Raw genomic sequence first — 23,491 nt, forward strand, 5'->3', positions numbered from 1 at the left:
ACATTACAATGAAGTTTTTCAACTGTTTAAAGATATGCCTGCATATCCAAGTTCTCTTAAGATGTGATTCTCAATTAATACTGACTATATTACCTCATTCAAATTTTCACTGATTATATATTTTTAACTCTCAAATTAAATGTATATTTATTATTATATACAAAGCACTGTTTTATTCCATTTGGGTTTATCTCTCCCATGTAAATTAGATATATAAGTGAATTATATTTTCACCTCCACTTATGTCTGTCAGAGTCATACTGCCATGCTTAATACAATAAAATAAACTAATCCCTAACTTTAATTCTAATACCCATTACAGTCCATAATCCCTTATCCACTTCTAAAATCCACAAAGCTCTAAAAACCAGAAGTTTTTTCCTTAGGTTTGGCACCAAAACAAATTTAGTGAATTCAACTTATGTGAGACTACTTCCAGTCTTTACCTCACTTTGTGTCGCTAGACCACTGGTCCTTAACTGGAGGTGATTTTGTCCCACAATGACATCTGGCAATATCTGGAGACATTTTCAGTTGTCACAACTGGGTAGAAGGTGCTACTAACATAGAGTGGGTAAAAGCTAGAAGTGATGCTTAACATCCTACAGAGCTCAGGACAGATCCCCGCAACATGGCATTATTTGGCCCCCAAATGTCAATCTTACTGAGACTGAGAAACCCTGGACTAGACTCTTGTTTATGGAAGACACATTACTGAGTGTTGACTCAGATAAATCTGAGGGTATTAGAGAATACATGATAAAAAAGGCAGCATTACTACTACTCAAAAAGTCCTGAAGCTGCAACCTATGCCATAGCTGTGGCAACACTGAATCCTTAAACCTACGGTGAAGGCTGGGTACTAAACCCACACTTCCACAGAGACAATGCCAGATCCTTAACCCAGTTCACCACAGTGGGGAAACTCCTATGAGGTCAGAAAGGCTTTTATTCCCCCTCTTTTTAGGGCCACACCCACGGCATATGGAGATTCCTAAGCAAGGGGGTCCAATCAGAGCTAAAGCTGCCAATCCAGGCCACAGACACAGCTCATGGCAATGCCTGATCCTTAACCCACTGAGAGAAGCCAGGGATAGAACCCTCAACCTCACGGTTCCCAGTCAGATTCGTTTCTGCTGAGCCACAATGGGAATTCCAGAAAAACTCTTCATTACAAAACACAGTTGGCTCCATAGATTTCGGACAGGGGACTGTAGACTCTGTATTTCCATTCTTATAATAGTAGTCATTGTTAAATACCACAAATCTCACTAATGTTGGGAAGCCATAAGCTATGGCCCAAGTCTTAGAAAATGAAGGAGTACAGAAATTCACCAGACATACCAAGTAGGATGAGCAACAACTTTAGTTTTATTCTTCTCTATCACAATTTAAAATAAACTACCCTTTCTAATAGTGCCCACATAACATCATCATTTGTATGTTTACTGTTCCCGCCATAAAAGATACCAACTTAATATACTTTAATTTAAGAGATATCAAAACCAGTAATAGAAAATAGTAACTGAGACTCTTGAAACCATAGTAACTATTTACCTTTCTCTGTGCTTGAGAATATAGAGATGATTTTATTCCTGGGCTTTTTTTCCTCTGGAACAGAGGGCAAAGGTTTCAAACTGTGATTGGCTGACAAAGGGTCTTTGCCTCCAGTACTAAAAATGGTACTGCTCATTCGCACAGGGGGTGCTGGAGGCTTGTCTTCCAGTTCTCCGTTATCAGACATGATTCAGAATTATGATACGGCCTGAAAGAGATAAGCAAAAGCATACAGTTAATAACAAGGTAAAAAATGATATGGATAAGCACAAGACAGTAATAATCCCCACCCCCACTTCAAATTAGAAAATGGTATCCATTTAGAGTTGAATTTGTAAAATTTACGAGATGAAATTGGTTTTCAGTACAGGCAATCTCTCCTCACAAAGTTGGTAAATGGCTAGCTAGCTGAGGGAATCTCTGAAAAGCCATAATCTGTTAAGAGGACTAGAATAATTTTTGGAAAGCATGATGACAATAACATATCAAAGCATATCCTAATCAATTGATTCTAACAGTAAATGTTCTCATGAACAAACAGACAACATGGAGTCTTAAAAAAAGATAATTCTAAGAGGATGACTGTGTCCCAACCAGCCAATAAAAGGATGTGTCTCCGATAGATCTATTTTTAGAGCAGAGATAGATGCTGGCTATTAAAAATATCAACCATTAGCCTCGAAATTTGACTCCATGCTCTCTAGCCTTGTGATTACAACTTAACCTCCATATAAACTTTCCCAAAGGATGAGAATGTGCCACTGATACAATATTTGGTTTCTTTGAAAATTTGACAATCTAACTACATATGTTAGTTAGTCCTTTGTAAGTCTGGGAACGCTGACAGAAGTAAATCCAGAGCTTGGCCAAATCCCAGGGTTCTTCTGTCATCCTGTGATGCCCTATCCAGGCAGTCACGTTACCTTCCCCCTCATCCACAAAGCTAATTCAGCAGAAATTTCAACCTTGTTTGCATATACTTATATACACATTCATTTTATGTCTTAATTTTTTTTTTTAATTTTTTCTCTTTTGTCTTCTTAGGGCACACCCACAGCATATGGAGATTCCCAGACTAGGGGTCTAATCAGAGCTGTTGCTGCTGGCCTACACCACAGCCACAGCAACTCCAGATCCTTAACCCACTGAGCAAAGCCAGGGATCGAACCCACAACCTCATGGTTCCTAGTCAGATACGTTTCTGCTATGCTATGATGGGAACTCCATTTTATGTCTTTTAAAAAAGTGTATTACACACATTTACAATCAGCCCTAGGAGTTCTCATCATGGCTCAGGGGTTAACGAATCCGACTAGTATCCAAGAGGATACAGGTTCAATCCCTGGCCTTGTTCAGTGGGTTAAGGATCTGGTGTTGCCGTGAGCTGTGGTGTAGGTTGCAGATGCGGCTCGGATCCCTCGTTGCTGCGGCTCTGGCATAGGCCAGTGGCTTTAGCTCAGATTCGACCCCTAGCCTGGGAACCTCCACATGCTGAGGGTGCTGCCCTAAAAAGACAAAAAAATCAAATCAAATCAAATCAAATCAGCACTAAAGGAGAGGGGATGCCAAACTTATAGATGAGCTCTGATACAAAAGTATATATGTTAGACATGGATGGAACTAGAGACTCTCATACTAAGTGAATTAAGTCAAACACCATATGATATTACTTATACCTGGAATATAATAAATGGCACAAATGAACCTTTCTACAGAAAAACAAATTCATGGACTTGGGAGAATAGACCTGTGGTTGCCAAGGAGGGGGAGAGGGAGGGAGTGGGATGAACTGGGAGTCTGGGGTTAGTAGATGCAAACTACAGCATTTGGAGTGGATAAGCAATGAGTCTGCTGCACAGCACAGGGAACTGTGTCCAGTCACTTGTGACAGAACATGATGGAGGATAATGTTAGAAAAAGAATGTATATATATGTGTGTTGTGTGTGACTGAGTCACTTTGCTGTACAGCAGAAATTGACAGAACATTATAATCCAACTATAATAGAAAAAATAAAAATCTTACAAAAAAGTATATATGTTAGGAAATAACACAATACTTTTTTTTTGGTAATTATATTCTGATTTGATTATAAAGTTATTAAATATATGTAAGTGAACAAAACCTTGTATATGTATAATCTGGCGTGGCTGTGGCTGTGGCATAGGTTGGCAGATGCAGCTCCATTTCGACCCCTAGCCTGGGAACTTCCATATGCTGCAGGTGTGGCCCTAAATAGAATTAAAAAAAAAAAAAAAAAAAAAAGAATGCCAACTGTTTTTTGGATAAAATTAAAAATAATTTTTAAAACATTCTATTTAGTTTGAACGTTAGTACCTGAAGAAAAGTAGGTACAATTTGAGAATTGATAAAGAATTGTACCTAATTTCACTCTAAATCTTATAGCTTTCGTTTTCCTCGACAGCAATACTACTGTATATTTTATATGCCATGTGATAGTTATTTTTCAGCCTACAAAAGAGGAAGAAAGAGTGAAGGTAAAGGAGAAAAATAAACATTTCTGGGGCTAACTAGCTGGAAAATGCAGTAAAAAAGATCTGTACCTGTGTATGTGAAAGACTGCCTAAAGTGAAATTAAACTACTGGTGATCAAAGGAAGAAGAAATGAGGGTGGGATCAAGAAGGTAATGCAGAAAACAGAAAACGTACAGTCAGATGATTTTTTTTTTTTTGCTTTTCAGGGCAGCGTCAGACCCTTAACCCACTGAACTGGGCCAGGGATCAAACTCACATCCTCATGAATACTAGCTGGGTTTGGGTTCTTTTTTTTTTTTTTTTTTTAATGATTTTAATTTTTTCCATTATAACTGGTTTACAGTGTACTAGTCGGGTTCTTAACCCACTGAGCCACAAGGGAAACTCCCAGATGATTCCTCTAAACCAGCTGGTCACAGCATGTGGATTACTTGATGAATTGATAAGTGAAGACAGATGTTTACCCATTATGTGACCAAACATTAAGGCAAAACAGATTAACCCTAGAGCAGCTCATTTTTATCTTTTTCTTTTTTAGGGCTGCACCTGAGGCACATGGAAGTTCCCAGGCTAGGGATTCAATTGGCACTGCAGCTGCCAGCCTATACCACAGCCACAGGAAAGCCAGATCCGAGCCACATCTATGAACGACACTGCAATTCACGACAACACTGGATCCTTAATCCACTGAGCCTGGGCACAACCTCATGGATACTAGTCAGGTTTGCTACTGCTGAGCCACAACAGGAACTCCTAATTTTTATCTTTTTTTTTTTTTTTTTTTCCTGTTTTAGGGCTGCATCATCAGTATACGGAGGTTCCCAGGCTAGGGGTCAAATCAGAGCTGTAGCTGCTGGCCTACACCACAGCCATAGCAATGCAGGATCTGAGCCGAGTCTGCAACCTACACCACAGCTCATGGCAACGCCGGATCCTTAACCCACCGAGCAAGGCCAGGGATTGAACCTGTGTCCTCATGCATGCTAGTCAGATTCATTTCTTCTGAGCCACGATGAAACTCCACTGATTTTCATCTTAATCACCAGTTACAATATAAAAATTGCACATTCAGATTTTGAATACACTGTGAATGCTCCTTCTTATGCATATTAAATTAAAAAATCGGGATAATATAACAAAATTCCAAAATGCATTTGCATGCATTTATTAGCCAAGACATTAACAGTGGCTATTTGTGATTAAACAGTAATTTCTAAACTTCATCATAGCTGTGGTTAAAAAAAGATCAATATGAAACAGCCAGGGAGTTCCCTGGTGGCCTAGCAGTTAAGGGAATGCCACTGCTGTGGCTCAGGTTTGATCCCTGGCCTGGGCACAAGCCACGAGCAAGGCAAAAAAAAAAAAAAAAAAAAAAAAGCCAGGGTTCAATAATTTTTTAGTGTGAACTGACTACAAATCCTTTCCCTGAGGCTGGCTCATATATGGAACATGATTAGAAACTGCCAATGTACTTTCAGTTGCATGTTGTCCAATATTATGGTTAAGAGCATGGGTTGTAGAGTCAGATTGTTCTGGTTGAAATCCTAGTTCCGCTATTTACATAAGTGCGTGACCTAGGGACTCAATCGTGCCTCAGAGCTTCTTGGAGAAATACTTGGTTCTAGGTCTGGACTGGGAAAATACAAGATGAGTCTATAGTGTCTTTTAGAGTCACAAGACAAGGAAGTACTTATAAAGGATGATGGCATGTCAAAGGGACACATCATAGAGTTCCCAAAAGCCAACACTGGAATGATTCGAGCAGTAGTCTAATATTACTTAAAGCTAATAAAGTAGTATTAGACTATAATCCAAAGTATAAAATAAATATATATAATTCATATCAATAGAGAAGGCTTAATACATAAATAAAATGGGCGTGGGACAAATCTTCCTTACAAAAGAATTCCAAATAATGTTTATGTAGATACATTCCCTTCTAGGAGATGGAACTTAACTTCCTCCCCACTTGTGGGTAGGCTAGACTTTGTGACTCCTTTCTAAAGAACACAACATGGAAAGGGGAAAATACCACCACAATGGAAAAATCTGGCATTAGCCACATGATCAAGGTTAATATCACCAGTGATAAGTTACACTGATATCACTCACCTTCTGATCCAATGTGATAAGAGGTACCATTCACCTCTGTGGTATTCTTCTCCCAAACCCGTAACCTTAGTCTAATCATGGGGGGAAAAAAAATCAGACAAACCCAAATTGAGAGGCACCTACAAAATTCCTGACCTATGCTTCTCAAAATTGTCAAGGACATGAAAAACAAGGATGGATTGAGAAACTGTCCTAGGACAGAGGAATCCAAGAATACATGACAATGTGATATCCTGGAACTAAAAAAAAAGACATTAGTGGAAAAACTGGTGAAATCCAAATAAAATCTAGAATTTAGTTAATAGTAATGGACTAATGTTGGTATCTTTGCTTTGAGATACATTTTATGGTTTATGTAATGTTAATATTAGAGGAAGATGGGTAATAGTTACACAGGAAATCTACTCTTTCCAACTTCTCTGTAAATCTAAAATTATTCCCAAGTGAAAAGCCTACCAAAAAAAGGAGTAAGTTCTTCAAAACGTTAAACAGAGTAACCTGCCATCTGACCTAGCAGTTCCACTTCCAGCATATACCTAAGAGAACTGAAAATGATATCAGCACAAAAACGTGCATGCGAATCAATGTTCATGGCAGCATTATTCGTAATAGCCAGAAGACGAAAAAAAAAAAAAATCAATGGATGAACAGATAGACAAAATATGTCATAGCCATACAACGGAACACTGTTTGGCCACAAAAAGTAGTTAAGTACTGATACATGCCACAACATGAAATAAACCTTGAAGACATAAGTGAAAAAAGCCAGACACAGAAAGACCACAAATTATATGATTCCATTTATATGAAATGTTCAGAGCAGGCAAGCCCACGGAGACAGAGTCAGAGTAGAGGTTGCTAGGGGGTGAGGGGAATGGGATGTGACTGCTAATGCTTTGAGGGGAATGAAAATGTTCTGAAATTAGACACTAGTAATGAGCTGCACAACTTTGCGAACATATTAAAAACCACTGAAGGAGCTTCCATCATGGCTCAGTGATTAACGAATCCGACTAGGAATGATGAGGTTGCGGGTTCGATCTTTGGCCTAGCTCAGTGGGTTAAGGATCTCGCTTTGCCCTGAGCTGTGGTGTAGGTTGCAGACATGGCTCGGATCTGGCATTGCTGTGGCTGTGGCACAGGCCAGCAGCTAAAGCTCTGATTAGACCCCTAGCCTGGGAACCTCCATGTGCCGCAGGTGCGGCCCCTAGAAAAGGCAAAAAGTCAAAAAACAAAACAAAACAACAAAAAAAAACCCCACTGAATTGTATATTGTTTGTTTCGTTCTGTTTTTATTTTCTCCATTTATTTATTTATTTAATTTATTTTTACGGCTGTGCCTGCAGCACATGGAAATTCCTGGACTAAGGGTCGAATCAGGGCTGCAGCTGCCACCCTATGCCACAGCCAATGCCACACTGGATCTGAGCTACATCTGTGACCTATACCACAGCTTGCGGCAATGCTGGATCATTAACCCTCTGATGGAGGCTAGGGATCGAACTCTCATCCTCACAGACACTGTGTCAGACTCTTAACTAAGCCACTAAGCCACAATGGGAACTCCCTAAATTGTATACTTTAAAATGGTAAATTTCAGCTATGTGAATTATATCCCAATTTTTAAAAAGGAATATTTACCTCACAGTATAAGTACTGAGTTAATAAATTGACTATTACTTTTATGATATTATTATTTATAAGATTCTATGCTAGAAGTTGGAGAAAATAAAAGAGGATCTAATAATTCTTCTCCAGGAGTCCATAATATACTGAAAAAGACCAACACATATGTGTTTAAGTTGGGTTATGCCCTTTATCAACATCTGCTCTCAACACATGCATATTAAAAGCCACTTACTTAGTTTCTTCCAGTTCTCAAAACATCTTGGACTAAAGCTCTCTTCATACTCTAATAAATTACTGAGGATCTCAATTTTTTTGTTCATGTGAGTTATATCTATATTCACTATAAAAATTAAAATGTTAAATATTTAATTAAAAAATAATTTAAGAACACAGTATATCTTTTTATGTGTGTCATCTTTGATTTCTTTCATCAGTGTTTTGGAGTTTAGAACTTTTGCCTCCTTAGGTAGGTTTATTCCTAGGTATTTTATTCCTTTCGATTGATGGTAAATGGGAGTTTTTAAGGAAAATTCCTTGATTTCCTTTTCTGATCTTTTGTTGTTAGGGTATAGAAATGAAATAGGCTTTTGTGTATTAATGTTTGTTTGTTTATTTATTTATTTATTTGGCATGTGGAAGGTCCCAGGCCAGGGATCAAACCTGCACCATAGCAATGACAAATACTAGATCTCTGTGCCACGAAAGAACTCCCGGTATATTAATTTTGTACCCTGCAACTTTACCAAATTTACTGATGAGCTCTAGTTGTTTTCTGGTACCATCTTTAGGATTTTCCATGTATACGATCACATCATCCACGAACATTGACAGTTTTACTTCGTTTCTTTCCTTCCTTCCTTCCTTCCTTCCTTTTTTCTTTCTGTTTTTCTTTCCTTCCTTCCTTCCTTCTTTTTCCCTTGTCTTTTTAAGGCCACCCCCTCGGCATATGGAAGATCCCAGGCTAGGGGTTGAGTCAGAACTGCAGCTGCCAGTCTACACTACATCCACAGCAATGCCAGATCCAAGCCAGCATCCACAACCTTAACCCACTAAGCAAGGCCAGGGATCCAACTCACATCCTCAGGCATACCAGTCAGGTTTTTAACCTGATGAGCCACAATGGGAACTCCAATATTATTTCTTTTCCAATTTGGATTCTTTTTATTTATTTTCTTTTCCGACTGTTGTGGCTAAGACTTCCACAACTATTACTGAATTAAAGTGGTGAGGGGTGGACATCCTTGTTTTGTTCCTGATCTTGGTGGAAATTCTTTCAGCTTTTCACGATTGAAAATGATGTTAGCTGTGGGTTTATCATACATGGCCTTTACTATGTTAAGGTATGTTCCCTCTATGCCCATTTCCTGGAGAGTTTTTATCATAAATCGATGTTGACTTTTGTCAAAAGCTTTTGCTGTATTATTTGTGATGATCATACGGTTTTTAATCTCCAATATATATATATATATTTTTTTCTTTTTATGGCCAAGCTTGCAGCATACTGAAGGTTCCTGGGCTAGGGGTAAAATTGGAGTTGCAGCTGCTGGCTTATGCCACAACTTCAACTTGTTAATGTGATGTATCACATTAATTTGTGGATGCTGAAAAATCCTTGTATCCCTTAGATAAATCCCACTTAATTGTGGTATATGACCTTTTAATATATTTGATATTTAATATGTTTGATTTGCTTTGCTCACATTCATCACTGCTACGGTCCTGTAATTTTTTTTTTATAGTATCTTTGTCTGGTTTTGGTATCAGAGTGATGGTAGCCTCATAGAATGAGTTTTTAAGTGTTCCTTCCTCTGTAAGTTTCTGGGGTATTTTCAGAAAGATAGGTGTTAACTCTTCTCTAAATGTTTGGTAGAGTTTACCTATGAAGCCATCTGATCCTGGACTTTTGTTTGTTGGAAGTTCTTGAATTATAGATTCAATTTCAGTACCTGGAATTGGTCTGTTTATACTTCCTCTTTCTTTCTGGTTCAGTCTTGGGATATTGTCAAAATGACTATACCACCCAAGGCAATTGACAGATTCAATGCAATCCCTATCAAATTACCTATGGCATTTTTCACAGAATTAAAACAAAACATTTTAAAATTTATATGGAAACACAAAAGACCCCAAATAGCCAAAGCAATCTTGAGAAAGAAAAACAGAGCTGGAGGAAGCGGGCTCCCTGACTTCAGACTTCAATACAAAGCTATGATAGTCAAAACAGTATGTTACTGACACAAAAACAGAAATAAAACTATGTACCTTTGATAAATTAATCTACAATAAAGGAGGCAAGAATATATAATGGAGAAAAGACAGCCTCTTTAATAAGTGGCACTGGGAAAACTGGACGAGCTACATGTAAAAGAATAAAACCTTTCTAACATCATAAACAAAAATAAACTCGAATGGATTAAAGATCTAAATATAAGACCAGATACTATTAATTCTTAAAGGAAAACAGGCAGAACACTCTATGACATAAATTGCAGCAATATCTTTTGGGATCTGTCTCACAGAGTAACAGAAATAAAGCAAAAATAAACAAATGGGACCTAGTTAAACTTTTAAAAGCTTTTATACAGCAAAGGAAATCATAAACAAAACAAAAAGACAACCAAGAGAATGGAAGAAAATATTTGCAAGTGATGTGACCCACAAGGGGTTAATCTCCACAATACACAAATAGCTCATATAGCTCCATATCAAAAAAACAAAGATTGCAATCAAAAAATGGACACAAGATCTAAATAAATGTTTCTCCAAAGGAGACATGCAGATGGCCAAAAGGCACATGAAAAGATGTTCAATGTCAATAATTACTAGAGAAAGGCAAATCAAAACTACAATGAGGTATCACCTCACACCACTTAGTATCACCTCACACCACTTAGAACAGCCATCATCAAAAAGTCTACAAATAATAAATGCAAGAGAGTGTGGAAAAAAGAGAACTCTTCCACACGGTCGGTGGGAATGTTAACTGGTACAACCACAAGGGAGAACAGTACAGCAGTTTCTTAAACTTAAAACAGAGGCGTTCCTACTGTGCCTCAGCAGATTAAGAATCCTAGTAGTATTCATGAGGATGCAGGTTCGATCCCTGGCCTCGCTCAGTGTAGGTCACAGATGAGGCTCAGCTCTGGATTTGCTGTGGCTGTGGCACAGGCCAGCGTTGCAGTTCTGATTTGACCACTAGCCTAGCCTGAGAACTTCCATATGCCACAGGTACAGCCCTAAACTTCCATATGCCACAGGTACACCCACAAAACTTAAAATAGAGTTACCATATGATCCAGAAAATCCCACTCCTGAACATATACACAGAATGGAGGAAAACTCTAACTCAAAAGGTTACATGCACCCCAATGTTCAGAGCAGCACTATTCACAATAACCGAGAACATGGAAAAAACCTAAATGTCTATTGACAGAGGAATGGATAAAAAAAGATGTGGTATATTTATACAATGGAATACTACTCAGCCATAAAAAGAAAGAATGCCACCTGCAGCAACATAGGATTGACCTAGAGATTATCATACTAAGAGAAATAAGCCAGAGAAAGACAAATATTAATATAACTTATATGTGGAATCTTAAAGGAAAAAAAAAGATACAAATGAACTTATACATAAAAGAGATAGACCCACAAACACAGAAATCAAATCAATGGTTACCAAAGGGGAAGAGGATAAAGTAGGAGTTTGGGATTAACATAAACACACTACTACATATAAAATAGATAACCAACAAGGACCTATTATATAGCACAGAGAACTATACTCAATATTTTATAATAACCTATAAGGGAAAAGAATCTGAAAAAAACATATATGTATAACTGAATCACACTTTGCTACATATCTGAAACTAATACAACATTGTATTATATTTCAATTTTTAAAAATGTAACAAAAACAATAAATCCATTACATGTTAGTATAAATAACACTTTCATGAAAAATATTTTCCAAAATAGTATAGTGAAAAGTCACATTATTTTACATTTCTGGAAATCTTTTATATGTCTGGCTTAGTTGAAGACAGTTTGATTCTCACATCTCCTTCTGCATTCAACTGATCGTATTATGTTTTGGTTGAAGTATATGAAGAAAATCTGGTCTTACACAGATACGTAGCTAAAAAGGGAGTATTTTAATAGCTTTCAGCTAATTGTGGATATTCTTGATACTACATCAAATTCTACCTTCATAAGGTTATGGAATCTGAAACCACAATAAATTTTCTCTACTATTAATCCCACTGATTTCTCTTACACTTTGAATGGATCTCTTAACCATGCATGAATTTTGTAATGCCATAAATTGATTATTTGGAAAATACTGGCTCATCCAATTATTAAAATATTCCAATGATGACAAATGCCACTATACAAAAAAAAAAATCACATTCATTAATACCACAGAGCTCATCAGATCTAAGTCCTGGGAAACTGTAAAACTAAAGACAGTGGATACAAGTTTTCTAAAATTCTACTTTTCATTTGATACTTTAAATTTCATCAATTAACAACAAATTCTGTCACCTCGTTCATTTTCAAGAAAATGTCTGCCAAATACCTAAGACTGCAACAACCAGAGTTGTTCAGTGGGCCCAGTCATACTTTCAAAAAAAGTCTTCAGGAAAAGGGTCTTTTTTAAGTTCTATCACATTAAGTGGTTTTCTGTACGACAACCATTTCATACTTCATGAGTACGTTACGAGTACTTCTAATTTTGCTCTACAAAATACTTTAAAAGTAAACTCAAAAGTAGAGATATGATAAGAGTAGTAATAATTATTGTTTCGTCAAGTACCTTAAGTGAAACTGGCATTTAAAAAGAAACTACAGGCACAATGCTACTGCTAGAACTGTGTTAAAGTACAGGGAGTTCTACCCAGCACTGCTTTTGCATTTTTAAGGCAAATGTCAACACAGTGTAAAAGGCAAAGAATGTCTTAGTATTAATTATTATGAAAACGGGTTTTGACTCACGAACCCCAAGGTACCACAGACCACACTTTGAGAAATGGTGCATTAGAGTGTACCCTGAGCTCCATATGTCACCCTCATATTGCCAATTATTTCTTTTCCTTTTTTTTTTTTAGGACCACACTTGCAACATATGGAAGTTCCCAGGCTAGGCATCAAATTGGAGCTACAGCTACTGACCTACACCATAGCCACAGCCAACACCAGATCCTTAACCCACTGAGCGGGGCCAGGGATTGAACCTGCATCCTCATAGATCTTAGGTTCATTTCCGCCAAGCACGATGGGAAATCCCTGCCAATTCTCTCTGACGTGTTACTGAGGTGGCAGAAGACCCAAGTTTATTTCCTCCTTTTATCCACAGAACACGTTTTTAACATAGGAAAAGGTAATCAATGGCAAGATTTCCAATATAGGGCATAAAAACCTAATCAAATATTGAATATGGTTCAAAAATCAATACATAGGCAATGGTAATTATTGCAATGTTTTTTATAACAAAAACCAGAAAGATTGGTAGACTTTTTGCCTTTTTTTTTTTTTTTTTGCTCTTTTAGGGCCACACCCATGGCATATGGAAATTCCCAGGCTAGGGGTCAAATCGGAGCTACAGCTGTCAGCCTACACCACAGCCACAGCAACACGGGATCCGAGCCGTGTCTGTGACCTACACCACAGCTCACAGCAATGCCAGATCCTTAACCCTCTGAGTGAGGCCAGGGACTGAACTTGCATCCTAAGGGATATTAGTTGGGTTCGCTACTGCGGAGCCATGACGGGAATACCTGTACAGTAACTTTTAAATTTTCTGCACAAATTCAGTCAAATAAAACTAAAAAGAATGAATACACTCTTTCAGAACTTTCTTCTTTAACTACATCATAAAGTTAAATCAGCTATGTCTCAAGGAAATCCCAATAACCTGATGTAACCTGTTAGGCAATTCATGTCTAAAGAAAATTAAAACTGTATGAGTCATAGATATCCCCAGTGAAATTATTCAGGATGACAAATATGATGGTGATAAATCCTAAGTAATATGCCCCATAAGTGATTAGGTCGTAGTAAATATAAGCATGACCCTTGATACAACATTGATGACTGCAACCAGCTTAGCTGAGGACTTGATCCCGTCCGTCATCTCAGATTTCTCAATGAATCTTTGTCTTCAGCTGCAGTTCAGAGGAAGAGGTTAGATGAAGCCCTAACTAGCTTCCCAAAGGGTTTCCATACAATCAGTTGTTGTTTAGAGAAAGAAGTTAGACTTGGTTGATTAAAAAGAATACATTTTAACATTCTCCCTGGGTATACCTTCCTCAGGAGCTACTCTACAATATAGAGCCATTTACTACCAAATCAATTTGATCTCGTATGAATGTATCACATAAATCCTAGGCTTCGTTTCCAAAATATACCAAAGGCTTTCCTGGCCTAAATCATCTTTGGGTATACATTTCTACATTCTTAAATTTTCTTTATCCTTTTCTCCACCAAACAAATCTTTCATTGCTCAGTAAAAATTATTTCCTATGTAATGTCATGCCTGTCTGTCCCTGTTCAAAATGACGCCTCACATCCTCTGATCATGAATTACACAGGAAAAATAAATCCAGAGGGTATTAAAGTTGGACTAGAATTCATCTGGTCCATCTTCCTTATTTTATTTGTGAACAATCTGAATCACCAAAAAGTAAGCAGTGTATACCTGAAGTCACACAAATCTAACTACTAACAGAACTAGGCCCAAATTCAAGTTTACTAACAACTCTTCTGCTCATGGTTTTTTCTTAATTATATTAATATATCAGACCATTCTTTGGTGATGAATTACAACCGTGTATCATTAATTATTATTTTAGGTGTCTTCCCACCCAAGACTTCAAGCAAGGATTCTACTACCACTATACTATTTTACCATTTCCTTCTTCTTTTTTTTTTTTTTTTTTTTTTGTCTTTTTGCCATTTCTTGGGCTGCTCCCCGCGGCATATGGAGGTTCCCAGGCTAAGGGTCAAATCGGAGCTGTAGCCACTGGCCTATGCCAGAGCCACAGCAACACAGGATCTAAGCTGCATCTGCACCCCACACCACAGTTCATGGCAACGCCAGATCCTTAACCTACTGAGTGAGGCCAGGGATCGAACCTGCATGGATGCTAGTCAGATTCGTTAACCACTGTGCCACAATGGGAACTCCCACCATCTCCTTTAACATAGATCTTTGCATGTACTAGACAATAATGTTTACTGATTTATGGTACGACATTCTGTCCCCAGATGAAATATTGCTGTTCCTGAATGTAACAGTTTTTGAATCAAATAGCATTTCACTAGACAACATATAAACTACCCTATATTAACAAAAAATACCTTTGGAAAGATTTTTTACTTTTCTCCTAACAGCCAATTCATGGCCTTAGTCTTCAGTCCTTTTCCATAAAGCAGTAAATTTTTTTGATTACTGCTTCTACTGATGGTGTCAAATGCCTAAAAAGTACCAAATGAAGATGTAAGGTTCTTTATATCTTTTATCTTAGGAGAAACAATAAAGAACAGAAAAACAATTCATTATAAAATACTGATTTACCAATGTTTTGCCCCACCATTACTCAAAAATGTTTTATATAAGAAAGGCAAAATGGTAAGTAATGCTTCTCTCCAAATATGTTCAAACACTTTTTGCTACTTTGCAGTGAAAAACAAGTAGGCGAAACAAAAAGCATGCCCCAAACACACTGTACTCTTCTAACAGGACCATTGTTTAATTGTGACAAAACTCAAAGATAAACAATTCCTCAATTGTCTACTGAAGGAGACGAGGGGAAGCTAAATACACAAGGGAAATAAAAAAAAAAAAAAAGAGTAGTATCTGAATCAGTCAGTTCAACGAGTAGAAATTACTAAATTTATTATAATTTACTCATGTCATCTATAGTATCCCAAATATAAACCATATACTACTGAAAATATGATTTTTTGTGTGTGTTTTTAGAGCTGCACCCATGGTATATGGACGTTCCCAGCCTAAGGGTCGAATTGGAGCTGTGGCTGCCGGCCTACACCGCAGCCACAACACCACCAAATCTATGTTGTGTCTGTGACCTACACCACAGCTCACAGCAACACCAGATCTTTAACCACCGAGTGAGGTCAAGGATCAAACCTGCATCCTCATAGTTACTAGTCAGATTCATTTCCGCTGAGCCATGATGGGAACTCCCATGAAAATATGATTTTTAAAGCATAATTTTGCTTTATACTTTCACTTACATTTTATATAAATAAAAAACCCTTAATTTTTCAGTGCTTTATGAATGTAATAATACAATACTATTTAATAAGATATCTAACAATTTCTTGATAAGCTCTAAGGGCTCCAACATCACTGGCCTTTCTACCCGCTTCCCCTCCAAAAAAGCCTCAAATGTCTTTGAGAGCAAAAGCATTAATGAAAATATCCCAAATCACTTTAAGTGGATAACACACACTATGAAAGGAAAGTTGAAAAGTCAGAAAGAAATGAGTGTTTTCATTTGATGGCAATGGCCATAACATCAGGCCTACTAATAGCAAAGCCAGAAAGGAAAAAAGGAAAGAGGGGAGAAGATGTAGCAAACAACTGAGGCACTGGCAAAGAAAAAAGGAAAACAGGGAGTTCCCATCATGGCTCAGCGGAAACGAATCTGACTAGTAACTATGAGGATGCAGGTTTGATCCTTGACCTCACTCAGTGGTTAAAGATCTGGTGTTGCTGTGAGCTGTGGTGTAGGTCACAGACACAACATAGATTTGGTGGTGTTGTGGCTGTGGTGTAGGCTGGCAGCCGCAGCTCTGATTTGACCTCTAGTCTAGGAACTTCCATATGCTGCGGGTGTGGCCCTAAAAAGACAAAAAAACCAAAACAAAACAAAGAATAAGGGAAAATAAAAGATAAAGCTCAAATAAATGGGAAGGACTGGATAACATATTAAATATTCAAATATGCGTGGATAAGCTAGGTAAGATGAAAGAGACGTTTCCATAGAATGCAAAGCAAAGTGAAACCAAGAACTAGAGAGTAAGCAATTCACTAATCCAGATGTTCTCGAGGGATTTTTGACTAAATCCTGGAGACCTTAAACTTCTACTTGCATGGCTGTCACAGGGAACAGGTGATAAGACTCAGACTCTGCCTAAACTGGAGGCCCTCCCACACAAGGCTAGGATCTAAAGCTATAATCTCTATGAACAAATCAGGAATAAGTCCTTCTGCACAGAAAGGAAGAAACCCCTAAGTATTTTGAGCCCAGTAGTAACAATGGTGGTGCAGTGCAGTGGGGAATTTCTAAGAAATCCTAACAACAAAATTCACATTTATGGCTTGAATTCATCTCACCTATGAGGCCCCCCCCAAAAATCCCAAACAGGTTTAACTGAATGTGGCCATGTTGGTAGCACTTCCTGGTGAATGACAGAACCATATATAAATATAAAGCCTCCCAGGGAAAAAACAACTTCAACACAGGTCTCAAAATCTACCCAAAGAGCAAAATATGGTAAGTGCTTAACAGAGGTGTTGTAAGGTAGGTTCTTGAGGAAGGTGAGGTCTCATTTAGTTTAAGGGGGTCAAGGATAGTTTCGTTCAGGAGGCGGGACTTCTAATGGGCCTTGAAGGAGAGGTAGGATATTTTGAAAAAAAACTTTTTGGAACAGTTTCAGATTTACAAAAAAATTGAGATAATAGTACAGTGTATTCCTACATACTTCCATACCTAGTTTCCCGTTATCAACATCTTCACATTTTTATGGTACCTTTGCTGCTATTAATAAACCAATATTACTCCCCACCCCCCCAAAAATACCCAAAGATCAAATTCTAAGGAAAAGGAACAGTTCACAGGCAAACGTCAGAAAACAAACAATGGGAGTTTCTGTTGTGGTTCAGTGGTAACAAACCCAACTAGTAAACATGAGGATGCGAGTTCAACCCCTGGCCTTGTTTAGTGGGTTAAGGATCTGGCGTGGCTGTGGCATAGGCTGGCAGCTGCATTCTCTGATTTGACCCCTGCCTGGAAACTTCCATGTGCTGCGAGTGCAGGCCTAAAAAGACCAAAAAAAAAAAAAAAAAAAAAAGGCATCACTATGGAAAACTAATCAAAACAGATGGTGAAAGAGATGTGAAATAATTTGACACCGAATATGTATAAGAAGCTCAAATATAAAAGCAGGATAAAAGGCAAATATGAAGAACAATCAATTATACAGAACTTTCAGTAAGAAAAAATGAATCTGAAAACTAAAACTTGACATTTGAGGTAAAGAGCAGCACGGACTCGGCAAAAAAGAGAATTACTGAACTGGAAGATACACATGAAGAAAGTACTTAGAATGCAGCATAGAGAGACAAAGAGACAGAAAATATAAAAGAAAAGAAAGATGACCTAAGATACATCTATCTGGGGTTCCAGAAAGAGATGATAAAATAAATGAAGGACTCATTCCCTGGAAAAATTAAGTCTGAGAAATTTCTAGAACCCATGAAAGAAACAAATCTATAAGCTGAAGAAATCTAATGAATCAAAAGTAGGATAGGAGTTCCCACTGTGGCTCAGCATTAATGACTCTGACTAGCATCCATGCAGGTTCGATCCCTGGCCTCACTCAGTAGGTTAAGGATCTGGCGTTGCCATGAACCGTGGTGTGGGGTGCAGATGCAGCTTAGATCCTGTGTTGCTGTGGCTGTGGTGTAGGCCAGCAGCTACAGCTCTGATTTGACCCCTAGCTTGGGAACCTCTGTATGCCACAGGCACAGCCCTAAAAAGAAACAAAGAAACAAACAAAAAAAAAAAAAGTGAAGATACATCACAGTGAATTTAAGATCAAAGAGTTCTTAATATTAGCCAAAGGAGAAAGTAGGATAGACTTTAGTTTACTTTTTGATACTAGCAATGAAAGCAAGAAGACATGGGAATATCCTAAATGTATGTGCCAACATAAATTGCAGATTTAACAAAAGTACCGTTCAAAAATAAAGTAAAAATAGATTCTGAGAGAAAGAAAATTTGCAGGATAAAGAGGAATACACAAAATTCAACTGCATTTTTATACACTAAATAGAAAATGAAATGGGAGGAGAAAAGTTACTATTTATAATATCATCAAAAAACGTGAGGTTCCCAGGACAGAAATTCCCCACACCTCCTTGGTTCATGGTGCCCTTGTTATTCTCAGTAATCATTTCACAGAACCTCTAGGCCAAAAGACATTTCTAACAGTTTCATTTCTTTAGTAGTTAGGTCCAAACAACTTCATCAGATTTCATCATTCACTATTCCTAAAAACTTAGTAACTATTTGAAAAAGAAATACACATGAATTGGGGGGGAGAACCTTTTCTTTCTCAATCACTTAGGGAAATGCACAGTCTCTGAAGCCTGAGACCCACCCCCTCTCATTTCTTTTTCCACACTGATTTTCATACTTCTCATCACAGCAACTGCTTCACAGACAGACTTACCACAACCAAATGTTGAAACTGTGGACCTTCCTAGAGCTAGAAGTTCACATTGTGTCCAATACATGCCCGTCAATGTTTCCCTCTAAAATTTAAAATATTCCATGGTAGGAGTCACCATTTTGGTGCAGTGGAAATGAATGTGACTAGGAACCATGAGGTTGCGGGTTTGATTCCTGGCCTCACTCAGTGGGTTAAGAATCCGGCATTGCTGTGAGCTGTGGTGTAGGTTGCAGATTCGGCTCGGATCTGGCATTGCTGTGGCTGGCAGCTGTAGCTCTGATTAATGCTGCAGGTGTGGTCCTAAAAAGCAAAAAAAAAAAAAAAAAATTCCATGGTGGAGGTCCCACTGTGGTGCAATGGAATCAGCAGCATCTTGAGAGACCTGGGACAAGGGTTCGATCCCTGGCTAGGCACAGTAGGTTGAGGATCCAGCATTACTGCCACTGCAGCTTGGGTCACAAAGGGCAGCCTGGATCTGATCCTTGGCCTGGGAACTCCATATGCCAGGCAGCAGCCAAAAGTAAAAAAATAAAATAAAATAAAAATAATAAACTAAAAAATGATAAAATAAAATAAATAAACCATGGTGCCTTTGATCTCAGTGGGATAACTCAAGAACGTGCTGGCATGGTTTAGGAAGTATGGACCTCAAATCTTTATTAAGGAGAAAAATGTACTGAAAGACATTAAGACGACCCAAATAGGAAATTCTTTGTGACACAGCAGGTTGAGGATCCGGCATTGTCACTGTAGCAGTATAGGTCGATGCCATGGCACAAGTCTGATCCCTGACTGGGGAATTTTCACATGCCAGGAGTGTAGCCAAAAAAAAAAAAAAGAGAGAGAGAAGACCTGAATGCTGCTAATGTTCAGGAATTTAAAGACTCAATAATGTACAAATACCAGATTTTCTCAAACTAATCAACAAATTCAAAGCAATTCTAATCAAATGTTCTATCAATTTCTGCTGTAGAGCAAAGTGACCCAGTTATACGTATTTATAGATTCTTTTTTCTCAAATTATCTTCCATCATGTTCTATCACAAGAGATTGGATATAGTTCCCTGTGCTATACAGCAACACCTCAATGCTTATTCATTCTAAATGTAATAGTTTGCATCTACTAGCCCCAAATTCCCAGTCTATCCCACTCCATCCCTCTCCCCCTTGGCAACCGCAAGTCTGTTCTCCATGTTCATGAGTTTGTTTCTTTTCTGTACGTAGGTTCATTTGTGTCGTATTTCAGGTTCCAGATACAAGTGATATCATTTGGTATTTGTCTTTTTCTGACTTAATTCACTTAGTATGAGAGTCCCATCCATGTTGCTGCAAATGGCATGGTTTTGTTCTTTTTCACGGCTGAGTAGTATTCCATTGTGTATTATGTACAACATCTCCTTAATCTATTCCTTCTGTAGACGGACATTTAAGTTGTTTCCATGTCTTGGTTATTGCAAATAGTGCTGCAATGAACATCTAGTGCATGTATCTTTTTGAAGAAAAGTTTTGTCTGGATACATCCCCAAGAGTGGGATTGTTGGATGATATGGTAGTTCTATATTTAGTTTTCTGAGGTACCTCCATACTATTTTCCATAGTGGCTATACCAATTTACATTGCCATCAGCAGTGCAGGAGGGTTCCTTTTCTCCACACCCTCTCCAGTATTTGTTATTTGTAGACTTATTAATGATGGCCATTCTCACCAGTGTGAGGTGGTACCTCACTGTAGTTTTGATTTGTATTTGTCTAATAGTGATGTTGAGCATTTTTTTCATGTGCCCACATGTCTTTGGAGAAATTCATTTTTCAATTGGGTTGTTTGTTTTGTATTGATTTTTATGAGTGGTTTGTATATTTTGGAGATTAAGCACTTGTTGGTTGCCTCGTTTGCAACCATTTTCTTCCATTCCATAGGTTTTTTGTTTTTGTTTTTTTTTAATGGTTTCCTTTGCTGTGCAAAAGCTTCTAAGTTTGATTAGATCCCATTGATTTATTTTTGTTTTTAATTCTATTGCCTTGGAAGACTGACCTAAAAAAACATTTGTAAGGTTTATGTCAAGAGAATATTTTGCCTACATTCTTTTCTAGGAGGTTTTTTGTTTTTCTTTTTGTCTTTTTAGGGCTGCACCCACAGCATATGGAGGTTCCCAGGCTAGGGGTCCAACTGGAGCTGTAGCTGTGGGCCTATACCACAGCCACAGCAACAAGGGATCCGAGCCATGTCTGTGACCTACACCACAGCTTAAGGCAACACCAGATCCTTAACCCACTGAGTGAGGCCAGGGATCGAACCTACATCCTCATGGATGCTGGTTGGGCTCGTTAACTGCTTAGCCATGATGGGAACTCCTTTTCTAGGAGTTTTATGGTTTCTTTTAAGTCTTTAAGCCATTTTGAGTTTATTTTTGTACATGGTGTGAGGGAGTGTTCTAGTTTCATTGATTTACATGCAGCTGTCCAGTTTTCCCAGAACCACTTGTTGAAGAGACTGTCTTTTTTCCCATTTTATAATCTTGCCTCCTTTGTCAAAGATTAATTGATAGTAGGTGTCTGCGTTTATTTCTGGGTTCTCTATTCGGTTCCATTGGTCTGTTTGTCTCTGTTTTGGTACCAGTACCACACTGTCTTGATTACTGCAGCTTTGTAATATTGTCTGAAGTCTGGGAGAGTTATGCCTCCTGCTCGTTTTTTTTTCCTCCTCAGGAATGCTTTGGCAATTCTGGGTCTTTTATTCTCACACACACACACACACACACACACACACACACACACACACACACAGTCTTTTGAGGGCCACAGCTGCAGCATATGAAAGTTCCCAGGCTAGGGTTCAAATTGGAGCTGTAGCTGCCAGCCTATGCCACAGCCACAGCCACACTGGATCCAAGAAGTATCTATGACCTACACCACATCGCATGGCAACACCAGATCCTTAACCTACTGAGAGGGGCCAGGGATCAAATCCGCATCCTCATGGGTACCAGTTAGGTTTGTTATCGCTGAGCCATGACAGGAACTCCCTTTATAGTTTGTTCTAGTTCTGCGAAAAATGTCATGGGTAATTTGATAGGGATTTCACTAAATCTGTAAATTGCTTTGGGTAGTACGGCTATTTTTTTTTTTTTTTTTGGCCTTTTATGGCTGCACCCACAGCATATGGAAATTCCCAGGCTAAGGTTCTAATCGGAGCTACAGCTGCTGGACTACACCACAGCCACAACAACGCCAGATCCAAGCCACAACTGCAACCTACACCTCAGCTCATGGCAATGCCTGATCCTTAACGCACTGAGTAAGGCCAGGGATCAAAACTGCAAACTCATGGTTCCTAGTCAGATTCATTTCAACTGCATGATGACGGGAACTCCAAGTATGGCTAGTTTAACAATATTAATTCTTCCAATCCAGAAGCATGGAACATCTTTCCATTTCTTTGAACCCTCTTTAATGTCCTTGATTAATGTTTTATAGTTCTCAGCATGTAAGTCACCTCCTTTGTCAAGTTTATTCCTAGGTATTTAATTTTTGGGTGGTGCGATTTTGAAAGGTATTATATTTTTATATTCCTTTTCTAATATTTCATTGTTAGTATACAGAAATGCAACCGATTTCTGAACGTTAATCTTGTATCCTGCTACTGTGCCGAATTTGCTGATCAGTTTTCATGTGGAGTCCTTAGGGTTTTCTATATATAGTATCACATCATCTGCATATAGTGACAATTTTACCTCTTCTCTTCCAATTTGGATCAAAAGGTATCTTTTTTTTTTTTTTTGGCATATGGAGTTCCCAGGCAAGGGATCAGATTTGAGCCGTAGTTGAGACTGAAACTGCAGCTACAGCAATGTTGGATCCCCATCCCACTGTGCCAGGCCAGAGATCGAACCCATGTTCCAGTGCTCTCAATATGTCACCGATCCCGTTGCGCCACAGCGGGAACTCCAAAAAGGCATCTTTTTCTGATCCTTTTAGCCTTACCTATCTTTTCAAGTTGTTACCCTGACAACCAGCTCTACACTGGGTGTGGCCAACTTTTTCATGCAGGCACATGACAACACCTCTCTTTATCCTGTGCTGCACAATGCCACGGGATAGCATAGGACCCATGCATGTGCAACCAACCAGTGCAGGTGTTAACTGTGGGGTGAACCTATGACCAATGGTGATGGGATCAAATAAGTCCCATCTCATCATGTGGATTCTTTTTCT

At 38.3% G+C, this 23,491-nt stretch overlaps 1 protein-coding gene across 4 annotated transcripts in view; it reads right to left on the reverse strand.

The window, feature by feature from the left end:
• Positions 1 to 23,491, reverse strand: part of PAK2 (p21 (RAC1) activated kinase 2) — a 101,782-nt gene that overhangs the window by 51,500 nt on the left and 26,791 nt on the right. For 3 of the 4 annotated variants that reach the window (XR_014824599.1, XM_021070136.2, XM_021070137.2), the window contains exon 2: positions 1,558 to 1,765. Coding sequence is in view for 3 of the 4 variants with exons in the window: in XM_021070136.2 (XP_020925795.1) it covers positions 1,558 to 1,744 (187 nt within the window). In the remaining variant the exon portion in view is untranslated. Of the gene's footprint in view, positions 1 to 1,557; positions 1,766 to 19,280; positions 19,581 to 23,491 lie in introns of all 4 variants that reach the window. The other variant, XM_084990820.1, reaches the window with a different exon arrangement.

Source organism: Sus scrofa, chromosome 13 (genome assembly GCF_054392235.1).
Source record: "Sus scrofa isolate SSC_HxYL_T2T_F1_AM1 chromosome 13, Sscrofa_HxYL_maternal_Yorkshire_Landrace_v2.0, whole genome shotgun sequence".
NCBI classification, from domain to species: domain Eukaryota; kingdom Metazoa; phylum Chordata; class Mammalia; order Artiodactyla; family Suidae; genus Sus; species Sus scrofa.